Source organism: Drosophila subpulchrella, chromosome 2R (assembly GCF_014743375.2).
Source record: "Drosophila subpulchrella strain 33 F10 #4 breed RU33 chromosome 2R, RU_Dsub_v1.1 Primary Assembly, whole genome shotgun sequence".
Classification (NCBI taxonomy): domain Eukaryota; kingdom Metazoa; phylum Arthropoda; class Insecta; order Diptera; family Drosophilidae; genus Drosophila; species Drosophila subpulchrella.
In genome coordinates this window covers 913458-932941 of record NC_050611.1, presented here as the reverse complement: position 1 = coordinate 932941, position 19484 = coordinate 913458, and the positions used below count along the sequence as shown (strand labels likewise).

The 19484-nt window shown below is 35.3% G+C and overlaps 2 protein-coding genes across 8 annotated transcripts; both read left to right on the top strand.

Annotated features, from left to right (window-relative positions):
• The first annotated feature begins 1301 nt into the window (after positions 1-1301).
• LOC119551914 (G protein alpha q subunit) lies at positions 1302-9629 on the top strand. Of its 7 annotated transcripts, XM_037861535.1 has the most exons (11): positions 1302-1408; positions 2093-2813; positions 4642-5196; positions 5320-5504; positions 5571-5725; positions 5854-5982; positions 6235-6363; positions 6578-6707; positions 6774-6927; positions 7229-7336; positions 7552-7746. In XM_037861535.1, exons 3-11 carry the CDS (start codon positions 5079-5081, stop codon positions 7632-7634), a joined length of 1191 nt encoding a protein of 396 aa, XP_037717463.1. In that variant the 5' UTR covers positions 1302-1408; positions 2093-2813; positions 4642-5078; the 3' UTR covers positions 7635-7746. The 7 variants fall into 7 exon arrangements, with proteins under 7 accessions (XP_037717463.1, XP_037717462.1, XP_037717457.1 ...); XM_037861534.1 differs by lacking the exons at positions 1302-1408; positions 2093-2813; positions 6235-6363; positions 7552-7746 and adding exons at positions 4416-4561; positions 7832-9629; XM_037861533.1 differs by lacking the exons at positions 1302-1408; positions 2093-2813; positions 5854-5982; positions 7552-7746 and adding exons at positions 4417-4561; positions 7832-9629.
• Positions 9630-16445: 6816 nt separating this feature from the next.
• On the top strand, positions 16446-18929 carry LOC119551915 (G protein alpha q subunit-like). The gene is made up of 9 exons (XM_037861536.1): positions 16446-16578; positions 16655-16839; positions 17493-17647; positions 17735-17863; positions 18030-18159; positions 18221-18374; positions 18433-18540; positions 18612-18741; positions 18817-18929. Exons 1-8 carry the CDS (start codon positions 16461-16463, stop codon positions 18692-18694), a joined length of 1062 nt encoding a protein of 353 aa, XP_037717464.1. The 5' UTR covers positions 16446-16460; the 3' UTR covers positions 18695-18741; positions 18817-18929.
• Positions 18930-19484: the final 555 nt, after the last annotated feature.

Genomic DNA, 19484 nt, shown 5'->3' with positions numbered 1-19484 from the left:
AACGTTTAGCGATTATGTGTATTTTAATTTGTACTTTGGTTTTTAATTTTCGTCTGAGAGACTCAAACTAGCTGCAGCTTTATAACACGAACACAATCCAATAGTCACTAACCGATCGATTCGATGTTTTTATTTTATTTAACTTGATTGTAAATCACACGAGACCCGAAATAATTGTTTAAATTGTGCACACACTGTAAAGTTATTATTTTAATTTTATTTAATTAATTTAAACACTTATTTATCGCATGAACATATTGAACAAATGATAATAATTTACAGAAATCAAATAAAACATAGATTAAATAAGATGAACTTTTTTATTTGGCGGGCAATGACCGGTGCTGAGAAACACAGAAATATGTATAATGGTTGGTAATTTATTTCGATGTCCTTTTAGGGGTGCCAGCTCTTCTTAACCACAAATAAAACATTTTCCAAATCCTTTTTTAATTTATAGTATTTGAGCTACTTGGTAAGACTCTAACAATAAAATAATTACGTTTTAGATTTTATTAGATTTGTTCTTGCTTATCACACATATTTCAAGGGACTAAGTCTACAAATTTGTATATCATAACTTCTATGTGTTAATATGAATATGGTTGTAAGTATGTCAGTATTGAGGCCTAACATTTTTATTACGAAAATATTTCAATTATTTTTAAAATACTAAAATCGCAAATGTAAACTGCTTGTAATTGGTGCTTGCTGTGCGCACAGGTACAGCATTTAACGGTATATTTCGAAGCGCGTCGGATGGTATGTCTGCGTCGTTTCTCGCGCGGTCACACTGTCCTCTAGAGGTGAGAGACATTGACGTTTGCATATCGATGTTTTTTGATGTTCGCAATTTATGTATTGTGCACTGTAGCCGAAAGTTTAAAACTTTGGGTACAGGGAGGAACAGGCCATAGTTGCTAAGACTTTCGGCCGCCATCGATGTTTGTAACACAGAAACCGTTTTTTTTTAACGAAACAGACGTTTTAAGCAATTTAGTAACACCAATTACTGGGAATCGGACCTCGGTAGTACATTTTTTCAGACCAATCTGTTTTTCTTCCTCGCAAAAAAAAATGCATGGTTTTGAATAAATATGGAAAAGATAAGTTTGTTGGCAACGCCACAATGTATATACCAAATTCGGTGTGTCTTAGGCGTTTGATTTGTGCTTACTTTATCTCTCATAATATTAATAAATAGTTCAGAATACATAAAGTTAGATTAGTAATTATTAGATGATCTGTCAAACATCGATGTTACCGATGTTTCGAAAACATCGATGACATGGATGCTACCGATGTTTCGAAAACATCGATGTTGGCATCGATGTTTCTCCACCTCTACTGTCCTCAAAAACTACGGTCGTGCGTCAACGTTAGCGAAAAATGCAAAATTAAATATGTTGTGAGTAGCGAGCGATGCCAATTCGAATATGTTGTGAGTCTCGAGCGAAATCCCCGTAAATCGGTCGCCTCGCCAGCCAGCGGTCGCCACCCAACGCCCCCTGGCAAAGCCCCAAAAAGTCCCCACGAAAAAATTGTACCAGCACCGAAAACGTCTCCGAAAAGCCAGTGTAAAGTGCGTTTTTTCGCCAAATTGTGCTGGCCATTAAACAAGGCCCTCCATAATTGTTAAACAATCGGCGAATCGAATCGCGAAATCTTCGAATCGCATTGCTATCAAAATTTTTTCGTTTCGTTAACGCCCTCGCTTATATTTGTGTGTATTCGTTCGTAAAGCAGTGCACACCATATCGCACTGCTTGCTCGAGGAAAACACTACAAATAGGAGAAAAAAGTTGAGGATTGTAAAAAAGTTAGTTTGTTGTTCAATTTGATGTGGGTTTTCGCCACTACACGGTGTTTTAAGCCAAAAATAGTTGTTTGGGGTCGAACAAATAACTTGTGAAAAGTAGATAGTTTTTGGGTTTCAGGCGGGTGGGCTAACAAAAAAAAAAGGGGGTAGGGGTTGTGTGTGTTTACCTTAGCCCAGTATGATGATGATTTTCCGGAATGCACATTCCTATTTTTCCACCCATGCCACCCCTCATTCGTCTGCTTATCTCTCTGTCTCTCTTTTTACTTGCAGTTCCACTGCATACAGAAAAATAAACAAATACAAGAAGCATAAAGTATGCAGAAAATTAAATACAAAAGGAGCCACTAAGTGTTTCGTGTGAAATCAATTCGAAGACCGTTCGTCGTCGTACATACTTTTCCGTTTCAATTACACTACAATGAATATTTGTTGAAACTTCGTTGCATTTACAGACTGGTGTTTAAGAACAACAACAACAAGAAACGACAAAAAACAACAACATCAGCCCTCAAACACACAGAAAACCAGAAGGAGAAACTATATATATCCACATATATATAAATAGTATCATATTTACATTAAAAGGAAGCCGAACAGACGTAAACGTAACTTTTATATTACAAAGCACCAGTAAAAAAATAACCAACTACACACGTTCCTTAAAAACAAATGTTTTCCAAACCGCAAACCAACTAAAAACGAAATGCTTTTGAAATTAGTTTAAGCTAACTAAAAGAACGCAAAACCAACCAACAAACCGCAAAAAAATCGCGTGATTAAGTTAAATAATTTTAAAACAGACCGAAAATCGGCAGGGAACCAAAAAACGTACGATAAACGCGGCAGAACTCAGATCGGCGTATGAAATCGAAATTTCATACTTTTTGTATAAAATAGTGCTAGAAAAACCCAATCGAGAGGATAACCGGAACATCTGTTTGGAGAATCTCGTCTGCATACCTTTAATATCGTGTCTCCGTACAATTTTTAAGTAAGTAACACCAAAATGAAAACTAGAATCGTAAAATCTGGGATTATTTTTAACTCGACCACTTGTTGCCTGGGGCTTTTCCTTGTGATTTCAACAAATCGATTTAAGAATCTTAAATCACATATATTTGAATACAAATATAACATTTGTATAATCTTAAATATAAAAAAGTATCATTTCTTAAATGTAAAATACCTATTTAAAGATAACAAATTTATTAAATCTCTTAATCTCTAAAGTTTTGAATAACATTTTCGAGCAAAAGAAGATGATTTAATGATGAATTATATCTCTAATCACAGTGGCTTTAATCATTTCAGAGAAAATACAAATGCATTTCGTTGTAAAATGTTTGGACACTAGTTCTTTCTCCATTTATTTTTATTTAGATTCTGTAAATAGCATGTTATATTTAAAGTATTAGCTCATAATTACTACAGGGCAAGCAAAGTATGGGTTCGATAAGGGTTCAAAATGACTAATAAGCTGGTATTTCCGATCTATAATCGTTTTTTAGAAAATAGACTGCAATAGAAACAGCACTTTCTAAGAGAACAGTAGTCGTCTAAAGATTAAGAAGACAACTCAAACGTTATCTCTGACTGGTTTATCATAAGCATATACATATGTAAGGCAGATAAGACCAGTTCTCGGTGGGTTACTCTCCCTCCGATTTGGTGGCATGATATATCTGGCAAACTATTGTTAAAAAACGCTTCATTGCGCCAATTGCGTGCCCCTGCCCCTGAATTTTGCGGCTACTGCTAATTAGATTTTGTGGCTTTGCTCAACGAGAAATGCTTTCCGAGTGTAGTCCACTAATCCTGGTTCTATACGGCTAGCCATGACTTTACAAAGATCTCCATATTCTCCCACCACCGCTCGCCAACGCTCCCCCGTCTGAACTTTTGTCCAAAATATTGCTATATGTTCTATCGATATTTGGTAGTGTCCATGTTGAAAGCCTTACCTCGACCCGTGTCAATGTATTCGCCAACTAAATTGGATTAGCAATCACTCGATATATGAACAGAGGGCACGAAAAGAGAGGAAATAGCACCAGTGGCCACGACTGCAGGTTATAGGCTATATTCTATAGGCTTGCCCTACGCTGAACCCATGAATGAACGACGTCGCTGGGTGGACCAAAACACAGTCTATGGAACCGATTGAATCAAAAAATTTTATTGATACCATTTTGACTGGTTTATAGGTAAAATGGATCAAAGGAAAACTGTCTTTAATATTCAATGGTGGAAACTTTAAAGGTAAAAGGGAAAACTAAAATCCATGGGAATAAACCACGAATGCCATTTGTATTTAGCTAGTAACATAGTAGGGAAATATGGCAATAGGATTTTCCTGGTATTCCTCTAGACACCTATTTGAAGTCGAGATTGGTTCACTCACTCAGAGAACACTCTCGCGAACCTGTGGTCAGCGAAGCCATATATTTTCCAAAATCAGCTTTCTTGCAATGAACTTGGATGGGGGCCATTGGGCGAACGCTTCCTCAATCTGTAGCCACCTGGTGGAGGGCGATCCCAGGTCTGCGCAGAGAGAGCAGACCCAGAACAGAGCCAAAGCCAATGCCATGGCCAGAGGAAGTCAGGGGTAGCCATGGGCCATCGATATCCGACGTCGTTGTCGACGTTGCCAGCTTGTGGGGCAGGCTAGCAAATATGAAATGTTAATTGCCAGCACGGGACACATCGCGGCGAACTCTCGTTGAGCTAACAACTCTGGTGGTCCGTTAAGCCATAGTTCTATAGATCCTACGGTTCTATTATGCAAGCCAGTGCTAAATCAAAGCTTCGCCTCTTTGCAGATGTTCTTGGATCGTTCGATGTGGTCGTCGTTCATTTGTAACCATCACTCTCAACCTCCGAGTCACCGAAATCTGGTCAAGGACTTAGCGTAGAGCCGTAACTAGCAATAGCAATAGCCAAAGAGAGCCTGAATCGTAAGCGCTGGACGAGATAGGATCTGCAGAGCCAGCAACGCCAAAGTACAAATGTATCAATCGAAACTGAAACAGAATCTGTAACTTGGAACGGGTACAAAGCAATTCCCTTGGATGAGCACGCAGCTAGGACACGTGGGAATCAGCGCGCATCACACAACCAATTAGATAGGTGACTGAGGGTCCAAGGAAGGGAGTCCAGGAGACCATCCCACCATCGAAACAGCATACATTTTCTATACGGAACGGCCTGTCGAGCGTAGTGGCAGCAGCACGCGAAAGCGTCCACAAATCTAGTTAGCATGGAGTGCTGTTTATCGGAGGAGGCCAAGGAACAAAAGCGCATCAATCAGGAAATCGAGAAGCAGTTGCGCCGAGACAAGAGAGATGCGCGCCGCGAGCTTAAATTGTTGCTGCTGGGTAGGTGGAACATGGCACATTTTGATTGCACTTAGCTTGGCTTAATGCAATTGAAGGCGGCTGGCTAATTGCATTGCATGTCCCGCATTTATGGCTATATATTTTTCAATCCTATATCCCCAGGCACGGGCGAGTCCGGCAAGTCAACATTTATCAAACAGATGCGCATTATCCACGGCAGCGGCTACTCGGACGAGGACAAGCGTGGGTACATCAAGCTGGTTTTCCAGAACATATTCATGGCCATGCAGTCAATGATCAAGGCAATGGACATGCTGAAGATTTCCTATGGTCAGGGAGAGCATAGCGTAAGTATTGCATTGACATCACCATCACACGTGCGAATAATCACCAAAAATTAATACCATTTACAGGAACTGGCCGATCTGGTGATGAGCATCGACTACGAGACCGTTACCACGTTCGAGGATCCATACTTGAATGCCATCAAAACGCTATGGGACGATGCTGGCATCCAGGAGTGCTACGATCGTCGTAGGGAATATCAGCTGACTGATTCAGCCAAATAGTGAGTTACTCGTTGACATGCAAACGGAAAGGATTATATTCTTCCCCAAAAATCACACCCAAAAACTAACTGTCGAGACTGAAAATACTGACTGTGCAAACTAAATAAATTATCTTGTTTATGTATAGTTATCTGAAGGATCTCGATCGTGTGGCTCAACCTGCATATTTACCCACTGAGCAAGACATTTTAAGAGTTCGTGTGCCGACAACAGGGATAATTGAGTATCCCTTTGATTTAGAAGAAATCAGATTTAGGTACATACCATCCTTTTCACTTAACTCCATTGCATGTGTCTGATTTCTGTTTTGGTTATGGTTCGATTACTTATATTTGTTAACAAAAATCTTCAGAATTTCTTTAGCGCATGTCTTTCGAAGTGTTCTTTTGAGGGACTTAGTCTAGGGCCTTCTGCAGAGTTAGTGGACTGAGACGGATTGTAAAACTATTCTAGACCCGGTTATGGTTTCCGTTCCTTGCTTAAAATTATATTTGTTAATCTAATATAGCTACTTGAGCGACTTAGCTCGAATTGAATTGGCTGATTACTTGCCAACTGAGCAGGATATTCTTCGTGCTCGAGTGCCGACAACTGGCATTCTTGAGTATCCTTTCGATTTGGATGGCATTGTGTTTAGGTATCTATTCAAAACATAATGCGATAAGTTACTGACAAGGCTAGAAATGTAAATGGTTATGATACAGCTAGCAAAAGACTATTTCGTTTATATATTTTTTACTAATATTATTTTTTGCTTGCGCTTTTGGAATTCAATGCTTTTATGTTTTGCTTTAAATGTAGTAAATCTTGGTTGAAACTCTTTAAGATAATATACTATCCCTCATAAACAGAATGGTGGACGTCGGAGGTCAGCGATCCGAGAGAAGAAAGTGGATTCATTGCTTTGAGAACGTGACATCAATTATATTTTTGGTAGCGCTATCGGAATACGATCAAATCTTGTTTGAATCTGATAATGAGGTATGGTTACTAATTGGTTATTGGTTAATTTTTTTTCAATCGATAACATATTTTTTTAATTTTCAGAATCGAATGGAGGAATCTAAAGCTTTATTTCGTACTATAATTACATACCCATGGTTCCAAAATTCGTCCGTTATTCTTTTCCTGAATAAGAAGGACTTGTTGGAGGAGAAAATAATGTATTCGCATTTGGTAGACTATTTTCCTGAGTACGATGGTAAGTGTTCCGAATGGTAATAGTGGCCATAGTTATGTACGATTTTATGCGCCGAAAACCAGGTCCAAAGCAGGATCACGCCGCGGCCAAACAGTTTGTTTTGAAAAAGTACTTGGCCTCCAATCCAGATCCCGAACGTCAATGCTATTCGCATTTTACAACGGCCACAGGTGGACTTTCACCCTCTGTACTTAAGCTCTATGTAATTGCCTCAAAATGCAAAACTCATCTGTAGATTATATGCTAATTCCTGTAGTACCATGCTAGATGTAACATTTTATTTGCCTTCTCATCAAAATAGGTCCACAGCGCGACGCAATAGCGGCCCGAGAATTCATACTGCGAATGTTTGTAGATTTAAATCCAGATTCCGAAAAAATTATCTATTCTCATTTCACCTGTGCTACAGGTAAGTGTTTTAGAATAGTTCGGTATGTGTGGTCAGAAAGTGCGAGTGGATGTGATTCTAATTTTCAGCTCAAAAAGTCTGGTTAAAAGGTAATCTTTGGTTTGTACAACTTTTGCATTTGCTTTTGCCGCCGGAGAAGAGTAGAGTATTGCTAGTCAAAATATTAATCCCAATCAAATTAATTTATAATAAAACGACGATCTCTTGGTAAACAGATACCGAAAACATCAAACTTGTGTTCTGCGCTGTCAAAGATACAATTATGCAAAATGCACTAAAGGAGTTCAATTTGGGCTAATCCGGCAAGGAGGAATTCAGGAATAACGGCAATGCTAATGAATAATTTATTAATATTGTATAAGATTTGTTTTTCAAAGTGCCTCAATAAAAATGCAATATAGTCTGTTAAATGTCTTGAATGGAATGCGTGTGCAGTTAGCTCCCCCAAAATGAACTTACACAACCAACTAATTACCTTTTCTTTTCGTTGTTTAGATACGGAAAACATAAGGTTTGTGTTTGCAGCTGTTAAGGACACAATTCTGCAATCGAACCTTAAGGAATATAATTTGGTCTAAACTGGATTTGGATCGAAAAACTATTTTTGTGATTTTTATACAAACACACATACACATTCATATAATTCCTTTTTCGCATATTTACTAAATATAAAAGAAGAATTGAGAAGCGAGCGAATGTGGCCGAAAATTAGGCATTAATTAGACCCGAGAAAGTTTCTTACGTTTGTAACATCAGGAACCGAAAATTGTAGCATAAATAGAATACTAAACTGAGATGGTAAACCAGCATCAACAAAATGATGAAAATGATGTATACATTTTAATTTGAGAGAAAAATAACACAAAATCTGATACGGGGTGGCAGCAAATAATCAGGACAAACTTTCTCGCTTTACACTACGATTATAAAGATTCGTAGAATAATAATAATATATATTGAAACATTGGTGGTGTTTCTATCGGACAAAGTTTTTTAGAAAACAATTTTGTGTGATTTTTTAATTGTTTTGGCAAAATAACTTCTAAAAGTCAAAAAGACAGTGACCGGAAATGTTTGGATACCAATGAAAAAAACTTCTGGGTATATTCGAGTAAACACCATGGTCTTTCAGACCAACAAGGAACTGTATTTTCTTCAAAAGTTTTTATACAAAATATACGTCCGAGTTATTTGTTGTCACTCTGTTATATTTAAATAAATTTATTACTATAGTAACTTTTGTAATAAAAACCAAAACAAAAAATATGAAACTTAAATTTAATCAAAAGCTTGATAAGGAACAACAAACGGAAAAACTTTGTCGTACTGAAGCATAATAAAGCAACATTTTACTAAAATAACTACAGAAAGAAAAAACAAAATTTTGCGTAAAAAATCCCCCGGAATATATATTCAAAGAATTATATATGCTAGAAGTTTCTTATTAGAATTTCTGGGCATAAAGGCGTGTAAAAATAAAAAACCGAAAATGATAAGCTGATAAAATGAATGAAAACGAAATCACAGATAATACTGTATGTTTTATTAAGCTAAACCGTAAATATTGATACTATTGTTTACCGGAATATTTAACTATACATGCAAACAGATAATATAATAATTCATAAACGCATATGTAACAATTAAACAATTGATTAATTTGTATTGAGGGAGCCCCATTCATTGTAAATTACGATTTGTATTAATACCATCAAAACAAGAAAGAAACAAGCAAACCAAGAAAAAGGAAAGGAGATGAATCTGTAAGAGAAACGCCGTTTACATGAAGCATCCACTTAAATAATAATACATGTTTGTAAAAATGTCGATAACCACCCATGCAACAACAGCAGAATCCTTGCAACTTATTGATATTTAATCAGACATCAGGTCAAATCCAATCAAATGCGATATACCACTGGTCGAGAAACATAACTATCAGAAGGGAAAGTTTTGCTCTCATGTACTTTTGTTGCCATCAAAATTTCAGTCGAAACATTGTTATCAGATATAGCTTGATTTTCGTACTTTTTACATTAACTTTGTTAGTTGTTTGCTTATTTTATAGATCTTAATGTATGCAACAATGGACACACTTTGCGGCTATCCAATCGATCTAGCCCGCCAAGTGCGTTCAGTGTTTTGTTTTTGTTTTTATAATTTTAGTTTAATTTAATATACAAGAATAACTAAAAGAGACGCACATAAATAGAAAAAACCCATCAACAAATTATTTATGTAAAAATCCAAATAAAAACAATTCTACTCTACGCATATGTGGAAAAAAAAGAAACGTACATATATGTAAAATAAATATGAAGCAAAATGATTTTCATAATTTATTACACTTATTTTGTTTAACCGAGATTCAACCTCAACTCATCAGTTCGAGTTAAGTTTAGTCGGGGCCACAGAAGAATCGGCACTTTGGCAAGACTCTTAGCAGGAGTCTACGCCTGGTAGTGGAAAATTGAGAATCCTTTAACCGCGCATAACCAAAAACCAAAAAAACCAATACGCATCTAAGTTAAGTACGATTCAACAGTGTGTTGTATAAAGCTTTAATCCTCGTAACCACATCTAGTAAAAATAAAGTAATTTAACCATTTTTATGAGTAACCAATGGATTAGCTTTTAAAAAGCTTCAATAAGTCAATGTGTATTTTAAAACATGTAGCAGAGCCTAGAGAGCCAATGAGTTTCGAGATCCGATCGGAGTGGATATGGAAACGGTTTAGGTTATTGATGCGAGTATCAATTCACAGCCTCTTTGGCTTGGCATCCAATTTGGTAGCTCCGATTTCGGCTTAGCCCGATTTGCGTAACCATGGCATTATAGACATTCGCACACTGACATATATATGGTTTTCCGTCCAATAAATTGCATCAGAAGCGAGCAGACAAAGTCTCCCATTTATTTTGATCCGTTTTCCGAGTTGGTTCCTCTGGAAATTCCATCTTAAAATACAAATCTTTTCGGCGGTTTCAATGATAGAATATTCTGTTTTTTCATCCACATACAGTGTCTCATACACACACGTTAAGTTAGTCGATTTTAGTTTTATTCCTTAGCATTTTGTGCCTTTCCACTATCATGAATCACATCAAAATTATATGGGCAGGATCCAGTAGGTACTCCAATTTCGAGTTTTTTCAAACTTGATTGCCGATGCTTCACAGGAATTTCAGGCGATTTCTGGATCCTGTCATAACCCACAAACATTTAAATTATCAGCATGTGTGTATTGCCAGATTGTTGTGTTTTGGGTTAAAAGATTGGTTCCTTGTTTTTTGATACGCACCGAAATTCAGACAGTTGTATGTAAATATTTGGCGAATTACTCGTGGCGGAAATCGAAAACCTCCCGAGATATACCACATAATCGAGCATATGTATGGAACTATACATTAAACTCAATAAGAACTATAATAAAATGAGAATTTGATAAAAATCATTAATGTATGTATTTTGTATTTTTATATACAATTTATAATTTTGATTACACTTACAATTGTTACGATTAATAACTAAAATTACATGATAAAACCAAAATAATACAGAAGAATCTACTAGATATGTATTTCCAATATAGAGAAACCAAGTACATAATACACAAATCCGATGATTGCTAAAGGAATTTCAAAATATTGTAAGAAATTAAGATTAAACAAATTAAACAAAGAAATTTTCTAAGCAACAAACTCAACCAGAACTGCAAGCAAAAGGGACAACAATTTAAATGGGAAATTTATGTATTTGTGTAAATCTAAAACGGAAGGAAGGATACAATATGATCCTTAGAGGGCCTGGTCTCGATAAGTAGGGTCACGATTTTCACAATATTGGAAATCACTTAGACGTGGCATTCAGTGGCTAGTTTTTACTTTAACTATGTATGTAAATGAAAGAATGACCACATTCCACATAAGAAAGCTTGAAAAGCGAAAAACTATTGAACAAGAATCCCAAATGAAAATCTCCCTTGACGTTGAACGAAACTACATTCTCGATAACAAGAATAGTTAACCGAATGTTTCGGTCAAACAAACCCTATAAACTCAGCGTCTGGATAAGCTGTAAGAAATATAAGTTGTGAGTTTGAGTTCGGCATGTGGCATTTGAAAGGGCGATATTAGGATGAAATATTCGAGTCGAGTTTCTCCATTGCACATCTAAGCATATAGATACATACGTGTAAATCAGAAGCTAATGTTTAGCCATGTAAGGCAAACGACACAGACCCCCAAATCGGAGACAGTCCAACATGTCCATGGGCCGACTATTGATAACTGTAGCATTTGAATTGATTGATATTGGACGGACGGGGTTTTCCTGGGTGTCTATACATTTGTCATACAAATCACATTGAAGACGGATTGTATGCGTGGCAATTGTAACTAAACAAATTTTTTAGATAATTAAAAGTATCTATGTACACCTTAATATTAATGAAAAAACCAACATAATATAAATAAAAGTATATTGAAAAAAAATACCACTCCATCTTTAAAACAAATTTATTTTTGAGGGTTGTATAAAGATGCTTAATAAATCGCTGGAGCTGATTCCTGCTCCTTACACCAGTTACTTGAAAACAATTTATTCGTTAAAAGGAAGAGGGAAGGAGTTTTAAGCCCATAAAGTAAAGATAGTCTTGATCAGATTCAGGAAACTGTGCAAAGGCGGCACTATATATACACGAAAAGATGAAATCTACTGTGATGGTTCGATCGTAACGAGTGACACACGAATCGAAAAAACTAAAAGGCTTGCCTACCAAAACTAAGAAAATCCATTGGTTTTGGAGAAAGTGTGAAAAAAGAAAATGAAAATTTGAATCTGTTGGGCCCGTTGGGGATAAATTGTCAAGTGTATTAGTCTAGTTGTATTTATACTCAAAAAACGCGTCGAATGACACCTCATTTGTTAAAATCCAATCTCCGTCGAAGTTACTCGCAAAACATAATTTTGAGTGACTTTTCAAATTTAAAATTTAATTTTGGTTCTACCACTTTTGGAAAAACTCGCTGGTTTGGCGGGACAACAGCTATAAAAATGTTAATTTATAAATTTGATATCAGAACTTCTGTAAGCTGAAGGTGCGATCATCAAAAACCCTGTCAAGAAGAGGTGTTTATATTTGATACTGTATAGCGTGTCCTTCTATGCGTACCAAACATCTGACCGAAATTATTGAACCCTTTGCAAAGGGGGTGGCGCTACTATTACATTGAACATGTGAATACACTTTTAAGCGCTTTTCCGCTTGCATGTATTTTAGTACATACCCTGCAGATCCAGTAATCAGTAATTATTCAGAAGTTCCCCAAAAATTGCACTGTTATTGATTAATAATGCAATCATTTTCATACAAATAATAATGTTATCGAACTTTTACAACTTTTTTCGAAGTCAAAGTCGGCACATTAATGACACGTAGAACTGCATGGAAGTTTTAAGAATGCTTAGACACATACAAGTTATAGTGATCTGATCGTTGGAACCTGAGATAGAACCTGAGATAGATATGGTTATGTGGGCGGTAGACAGATTTAAGCCTTATGGGCGTTAGAGTGGGCGTGGCAAAATTTTTTTTGGGTCAATCGATAGGTATTGACGAGTCTAATATATTTCAGTTAAAATTTTTTTCTAGAATGAAAATTGGGAGCGCTACAGGTTTGGGCGGTTTTTGGGCGTTACAGTGGGCGTGGCACTCTTCTAAAACCAACTTGCGCTGCGCAAGAAGCTCATTAATCTGCATGTCAAATTCCAATAGCCTAGCTCTTATAGTTTCCGATGGACAGACGGACATGGCTAGATCGACTCGGCTAGTGATCCTGATCAAGAATATATATACTTTATGGGGTCGGAAACGCGAGTACAATACTCTACGGGTAAGATATGTAAAAAGTTAAAATAATGTACTATAAGACAAAACTACTGAAATTAAACTTTTTTCAATATACAAAGCCAAATCCAAATATAAAAAATATTTTTTTTTCGTGGTATAAGTATATAAAACCACCAAACCTGCAAATTTGGCTAGTACATGTATTTACATCATTGGATCGGAAATGCCTACCTATTTCAAGATTTCGATAGAAGCTTGATTCTATGGATGTGGGAATTCGAGTTTCAAGAAGAATGAAAGCTATTTTAGGCTATCCAAACTTTGTATACACTTTCAGCGTTAGCCATATCATTCATATTATGGAAAATGTATATATTCGGTTGATTTGTACATATATACAGTGATTTGGCAGTCCAATTTTTTTCAAAAAATGCGTTTTAAAAAAATAAAGTTACGTATAGCTTTTAATGATTTATTTATTATCTATTTTTCTGTCGATCCGATGTCTTTATTATATATTTCGTATGTCTGAAATCTTATTTATTAATAAATTAAGTAATAAAAGAATATGATCCAAAAAATGGTTATATTATGTTAAGTATAAAAATGCTTAAATAAACTCTTAAGGAATATATATTATACAGGGTCGTATATGTCTTCTCTGCGTTTTAACTTAAAATATAATACCATCTGCAAGGGTGTAAAAATCCCGGATATTCCCACAGGATATGCTGTGAGATTGCTATACTTCAACTGGAGCTCGCAATGTGCTTTATCAAGAAGGTCGCTAAAGTCAAGTGCTTCGACGTTCAGATACCCCTGACTATTAATTGAGTGCCCCAGACTTGCGATATGTGGCGTTAAAATGGGCGTGGCACTCGGCTGAAATAATCTTGAGCTGCGCAGAAATTTCTAGCATCTGCATGCCTAGTCCCAACATTCTATCTATCATCTAAGGGTTTATACGGACAGAGAAACAGATCGATATGGCCAGATCGACACGGCAAGTGATTCTGATCAATACTTTATATATATACTGAGGAAATACTTTTCAACTAAAACAATATACCCATTTACCCATTTAACGGGTATAATTAAGAGCGCTTTAGACCGGAGGGCTCTCTTAAAAAGTCTATTAAGAAAATTTGGAAATTAAATAAACTGAGCTGAGCTCGACCAAAGCAACTGCAGGACAGTTTTCGTTTGTTCTCAGTGGCGTGAGGCTGCATTTTAAGTGCGGAGTTTGAAAATTTTTTGAAATTAAAGATAAATACAATATAAATACTTAACATATATTGTTTCATTTAAATAGGTCTAATAAAAGTCATATCGAACTTTTTTCAAATTTATCAGGGTACAATTTTGTACATAAATTGAAATCTCGTTAACTCGTTTCGTGTCAGATGTTGGTTTAAGATATGGAACTTTGACTGTGAATGAAAAATACAATGGATTTCGCTCTCGTAAGGAAATCAGTTGATTAGAGGAAATAAAGCAAGAATCCTTGCTCTTTTCATATGTTTTCGGGTATTTATGTATACAGAGAGGAAAAACCAAGAACATTGTGCTTGAACTGAGAACATTCGTTCTTAAAAACTGTGTAAGTACAAATGTTCTTATTTTGAGCTGAATGGTCTTAACTCTAGATCGAATTGTTATGATTTAAAAAGGTGAAGTTCAAGTCAAGTTGGTTTTGGACTTAATTTAAGAACATATTTGTATCAAATGGTATTGATTTTATTTAAATTTGGGATCAAAAGAAAATTTTAAACTTATATTAAAAGGAACAAGAAAGGAAGTTAGCTTCGGCAAGCCGAAGCTTATATACCCTTGCAGCTATAATTATTAAATTTAAAAACACAAAAAATGATATTCCCATTAGTATACGATAATATGTCAAAAAACACCGAAGCAGCAATAATTTGTTTCATATTATTTTCCCACCAATTTTCCGATCGTTCCTATGGCAGCTATATGATATAGTTGTTATATTTTGATAAAATTAAATTCGAAATTCAGAACTAATTAAAAAATGTTATTTCCAAGCGTTGGAGGTTATATGTTGAAAAACACCGAAGCTATAATTTGTTTCATATTATTTTTCCACCAATTTTCCGATCGTTCCTATGGCAGCTATATGATATAGTCGTCCGATTTCGATAAAATTAAATTCAAAATAAAAAACTAATTAAAAAATGTTATTTCCAAGCTTAGGAGGTTATATGCTAAAAAACACCAAAGATATAATTTTTTTTTCCGATTATTCCTATGGGAGCTATAAGATATAGTTGTCCGATCCGGCTGGTTCCGACTTTTATACTACCTGCAAAAGATATAAGACTTTTGGGAAAGTTTCAGCCCGATAGCTTTAAAACTGAGAGACTAGTTTGCGTAGAAACGGACGGACAGACGGACAGACGGACATGGCTAGATCGACTCGTCTAGTCATGCTGATCAAGAACAAATATACTTTATGGGGTCGGAAACGTCTCCTTCACTGCGTTGCAAACTTCTGACTGAAATCAATATACCCTCTGCAAGGGTATAAAAACGATTTAAAATTGAATACTCTTCCCAAAAAAAGCGCAAAAAAAGTTTATTTAGTTTTTAATAGTTTCATATTTTTACAAGATTGGTGACAGGTATTTAATATTTAAAGGTTAATAATATTACATTGTGGTGTATATACATGCTTATAAAAAAATAAATCTAAATTAATGCAATGTAAGGGTGCGCTGGAAATAAAAGAATAAATATGAGAGTAATTATAAGTTATTTTTTATGATTTTCTGACAATTAAAAGTGGTTTTGTTTACATGTGTTTATTTTTATAAAAAAATCCGCAACAAACCATTTTAAGTCGAAAGGCAACTCACTTTTTGTTCTTGTATTTTTAGTCCTTTACGTTCTAACTTTCAGAGAATTTTTTTTACTTGAGATTTTTGGGTTTTTGAGAACAAATTGAATTTCATTTAAGAACCACGTGCTAAATGTATAACATTTCATTTTTGTCTTGAGAACCATTTTCATTAAACCAAATTTTAAGAACAAACTCAACTTGATTCAATCACGATAGGAACATTTTGAACTAAAAAAATTTCGTTCTCATTTTAAGAACATTTTCAACTCAGATGAGAACGTCTGAATTCCCTATGTTGACTTCGTTTAGTTAAAATTTAATTTATACCCAAAGAAAGTCAAAGATAATACCTCCAGATCGAACAAGAAGTGAACACTTGTACATAGTGTAGATTAATATAAAGTTAGTTAACATGGACTGCTGTACATCCAAGGAGGCAAGGGAAAGAAAACGCATTAATGAGGAAATTGACAGGCAATTGCGCCTGGAGCAAAAAAGGGCATTCCGCGATCTTAAACTATTGCTGCTGGGTAAGTGGAACCTGACACATTTTGGACCTACTTCACTTGGTCCTTGGCGTTTGAATTCCAATCGTGTATCCTCCAGGCACGGGAGAGTCCGGAAAGTCTACATTCATCAAGCAGATGCGTATTATCCACGGAAATGGCTACTCGGACGAGGACAGGCGTGGATACATTACGTTGATTTTTCAAAATATTTTCATGGCCATGCAGTCAATGATTATGGCCATGAATAAGCTGAAGATTTCCTATGATCATGGGGAGCACAGCGTAAGTAAATCTTTTACTTAAGGGGTTAAGCCACTGTAAAACTTTCCAAATATTATAAAATAAAGTTTGTATTAAAATATATTTGCAATCTCCAAATGTATGTTAAAAAATGTGTTATGTGTATGTGTTATGATCATATAATAGTTGACTAATAATGATATTTTTTATTTCATTAACTTTTAAGCTTGTCGGTTCCCAGCTCCATTTTAAAAAACATGGTTTTTGAAACCGGCACGCACTAAAACACGAATTGTTTTAAATGTTTTAAGTTTAGTTTTTTGTTACTCTAACTTGCATCCTAACATTAATGTCATTCGGAATTTTAATAGGTTAATTTAACGAAATTAACAAAAAGTGTTAAATTTCCTTCTAATACAATTTTTTCCAATTGCTGCAAATTGTATATAAAACATTATTATTGGATTCAATAGATAAACTCGTGTAAATTAACGTCAAACATTTTTGTATAAGTTTGTTTATGTGAACTACAAAATTTGGTTTTGTACTTTTATATGAACTTTAAAATATATTCGAATCTGACCTTGTCATTTCTACTCTTACATAAAATCATTATTAAAAGGTCCAAAATCGACGTATACAATGGTTTTAACCCTTAATCATAATATGCTGAGTCTTAAACCTATGATCCACAGAAAATGGCCGACCTAGTGATGGGCATAGATTACGAGACCGTCACTAGTTTGAAGGATCCTTACTTGACTGCCATCAAATCGCTATGGGACGATGATGGTATCCAGGAATGTTACAGACGTCGTCGAGAGTATCAGCTGACTGATTCAGCCAAATAGTAAGACATCCGTCCAAAACTGGGAAACGAATTTATACTAAACTGACTGCCCATAAATGCGATATGTTAAACTTTTTTTCTTTTAAGCTACTTGAGCGACTTAGCTCGAATTGAGCAGGCTGACTACTTGCCAACCGAGCAGGATATACTTCGAGTTCGAGAACCGACAGTAAACATTTACGTCTATCCCTTCGAATTGGACGGCTTTGTATTAAGGTATCAAATCAAAATAAAAAGCAAATAACTTTTAACTAATTGGTTGTGATATAGCATTACAAAATTTTTTTGGGTACTAACATTGTTTAAAAATAAGTCTTTTTCTATTCGAATTTTAATACATTTCAAGGTTTTTAGTACTAACATATATTCCCTTATATACAAGTATGGTAGATGTCGCAGGCCAGCGAACCGAGAGAAGAAAATGGATACATTTTTTTTCGAATGTAACGTCAATTATATTTCTGGCAGCGATATCGGAATACGATCAAGTCTTGATGGAATCTGAAAGTGATGTATGCCTTAAAGTCTTAGATTTAAATTGTACATAATTATAATGAAATGTATTATTTTCAGAATCGAATGATGGAGTCTAAAGCTCTATTTGGTACTATTATAACATTCGAATGGTTTCAAAGAGCGTCCATTATTCTTTTCCTTAACAAGAAGGACATTTTGGAGGAGAAAATAATGACTTCGCATTTGGTAGATTATTTTCCTGAATACGATGGCAAGTGTTTGGAATCGCAATCCCTAAATATATAATAAAAGTAAAAATTTTGAGACAGGACCACAACAAGATGCAACAGCGGCCGAAGAATACATACTGCAAATGTATGAAGATGAAAATCCCGATCCCGATAGAAAAATATACCCTCATTTTACATGTGCCACAGGTAAATTATACTGAAAAAAATAAAAACTATGCTGCAGAATTTTTAATCTTAACATTTTGTTCTTTGGTTAGATACGGAAAATATTCGGTTCGTGTTTGCAGCTGTTAAGGACACAATTCTGCAATGCCACCTTAAGGAAAACAATTTGCTCTAAACTGAAACTGGACTGTGACTTTTAAACAAACACCTTAATGACCATAGGTACAATGTATATAAATATTTAAAACCGTATGAGGATTTTTAGAATCTCATGACTTTCAACTCCCAACATTCTAGGTTGCATCAACTTGTGTTATTTCGTTGAAAATGTAATAGATTTAAGTGGCTAACATTATGTTAGCATTAACATGAAGGATGGTTCCTTTTCCTGGCTATAGAAACTTATCAAATTTTGAAAATAAAATAATATAATATAAATATATGAATAAATGCAATTCGTTTCAACTTAAGCTCGAAATTGTGGAAGTAGGGGATCGAATTATTTTTAGCTGTTATGTCTATTTCCACCAAATTTTTGACTTGAGTCCGCTAAAGTGGGAGAGGAATATTTTGACTGGTTAAGTCAGAGACATATACCACGACTCTGTAGCATTAGTTGTTCAGACACTATAAGCCTTTGAAATCTGATTTTTGGGTTTCCCGCTAAACTAGCGGGATTTTCCAAAAGTCCTAGAACAAAAGTTTTAGATCTCGAGCTACTTAACACAGCTATAAAGTCCCCAAGACCCTAAAATAAAAAGATATTCATACAAATCCACACAGGAACAAACATTTTCATTTTGGAAAGTCCCCCAAAATCTTGTTTGTGAAATAACTTTAAAACGTTGCATCAGATCTTTACAACGAGGTGTCATTCGACGCGTATTCATAGTTAGAATAAAACTAGGCTAATAGCCGGGGGCATTTATCCCCACCTCAGATCAAATTTTCTAAATTTCCACTTT

Bases quoted from the DNA above. Each gene is read 5' to 3' on its own strand.
- LOC119551914 (XM_037861535.1), top strand. From the start codon at position 5,079: ATGGAGTGCTGTTTATCGGAGGAGGCCAAGGAACAAAAGCGCATCAAT. The intron at 6,708-6,773 runs GTATGGTTACTA...TTTAATTTTCAG, and splicing joins TGTTTGAATCTGATAATGAG to AATCGAATGGAGGAATCTAA. The intron at 6,928-7,228 runs GTAAGTGTTCCG...TCATCAAAATAG, and splicing joins CTATTTTCCTGAGTACGATG to GTCCACAGCGCGACGCAATA.
- LOC119551915 (XM_037861536.1), top strand. From the start codon at position 16,461: ATGGACTGCTGTACATCCAAGGAGGCAAGGGAAAGAAAACGCATTAAT. The intron at 16,840-17,492 runs GTAAGTAAATCT...TATGATCCACAG, and splicing joins ATGATCATGGGGAGCACAGC to AAAATGGCCGACCTAGTGAT. The intron at 18,541-18,611 runs GTAAATTATACT...TTCTTTGGTTAG, and splicing joins TCATTTTACATGTGCCACAG to ATACGGAAAATATTCGGTTC.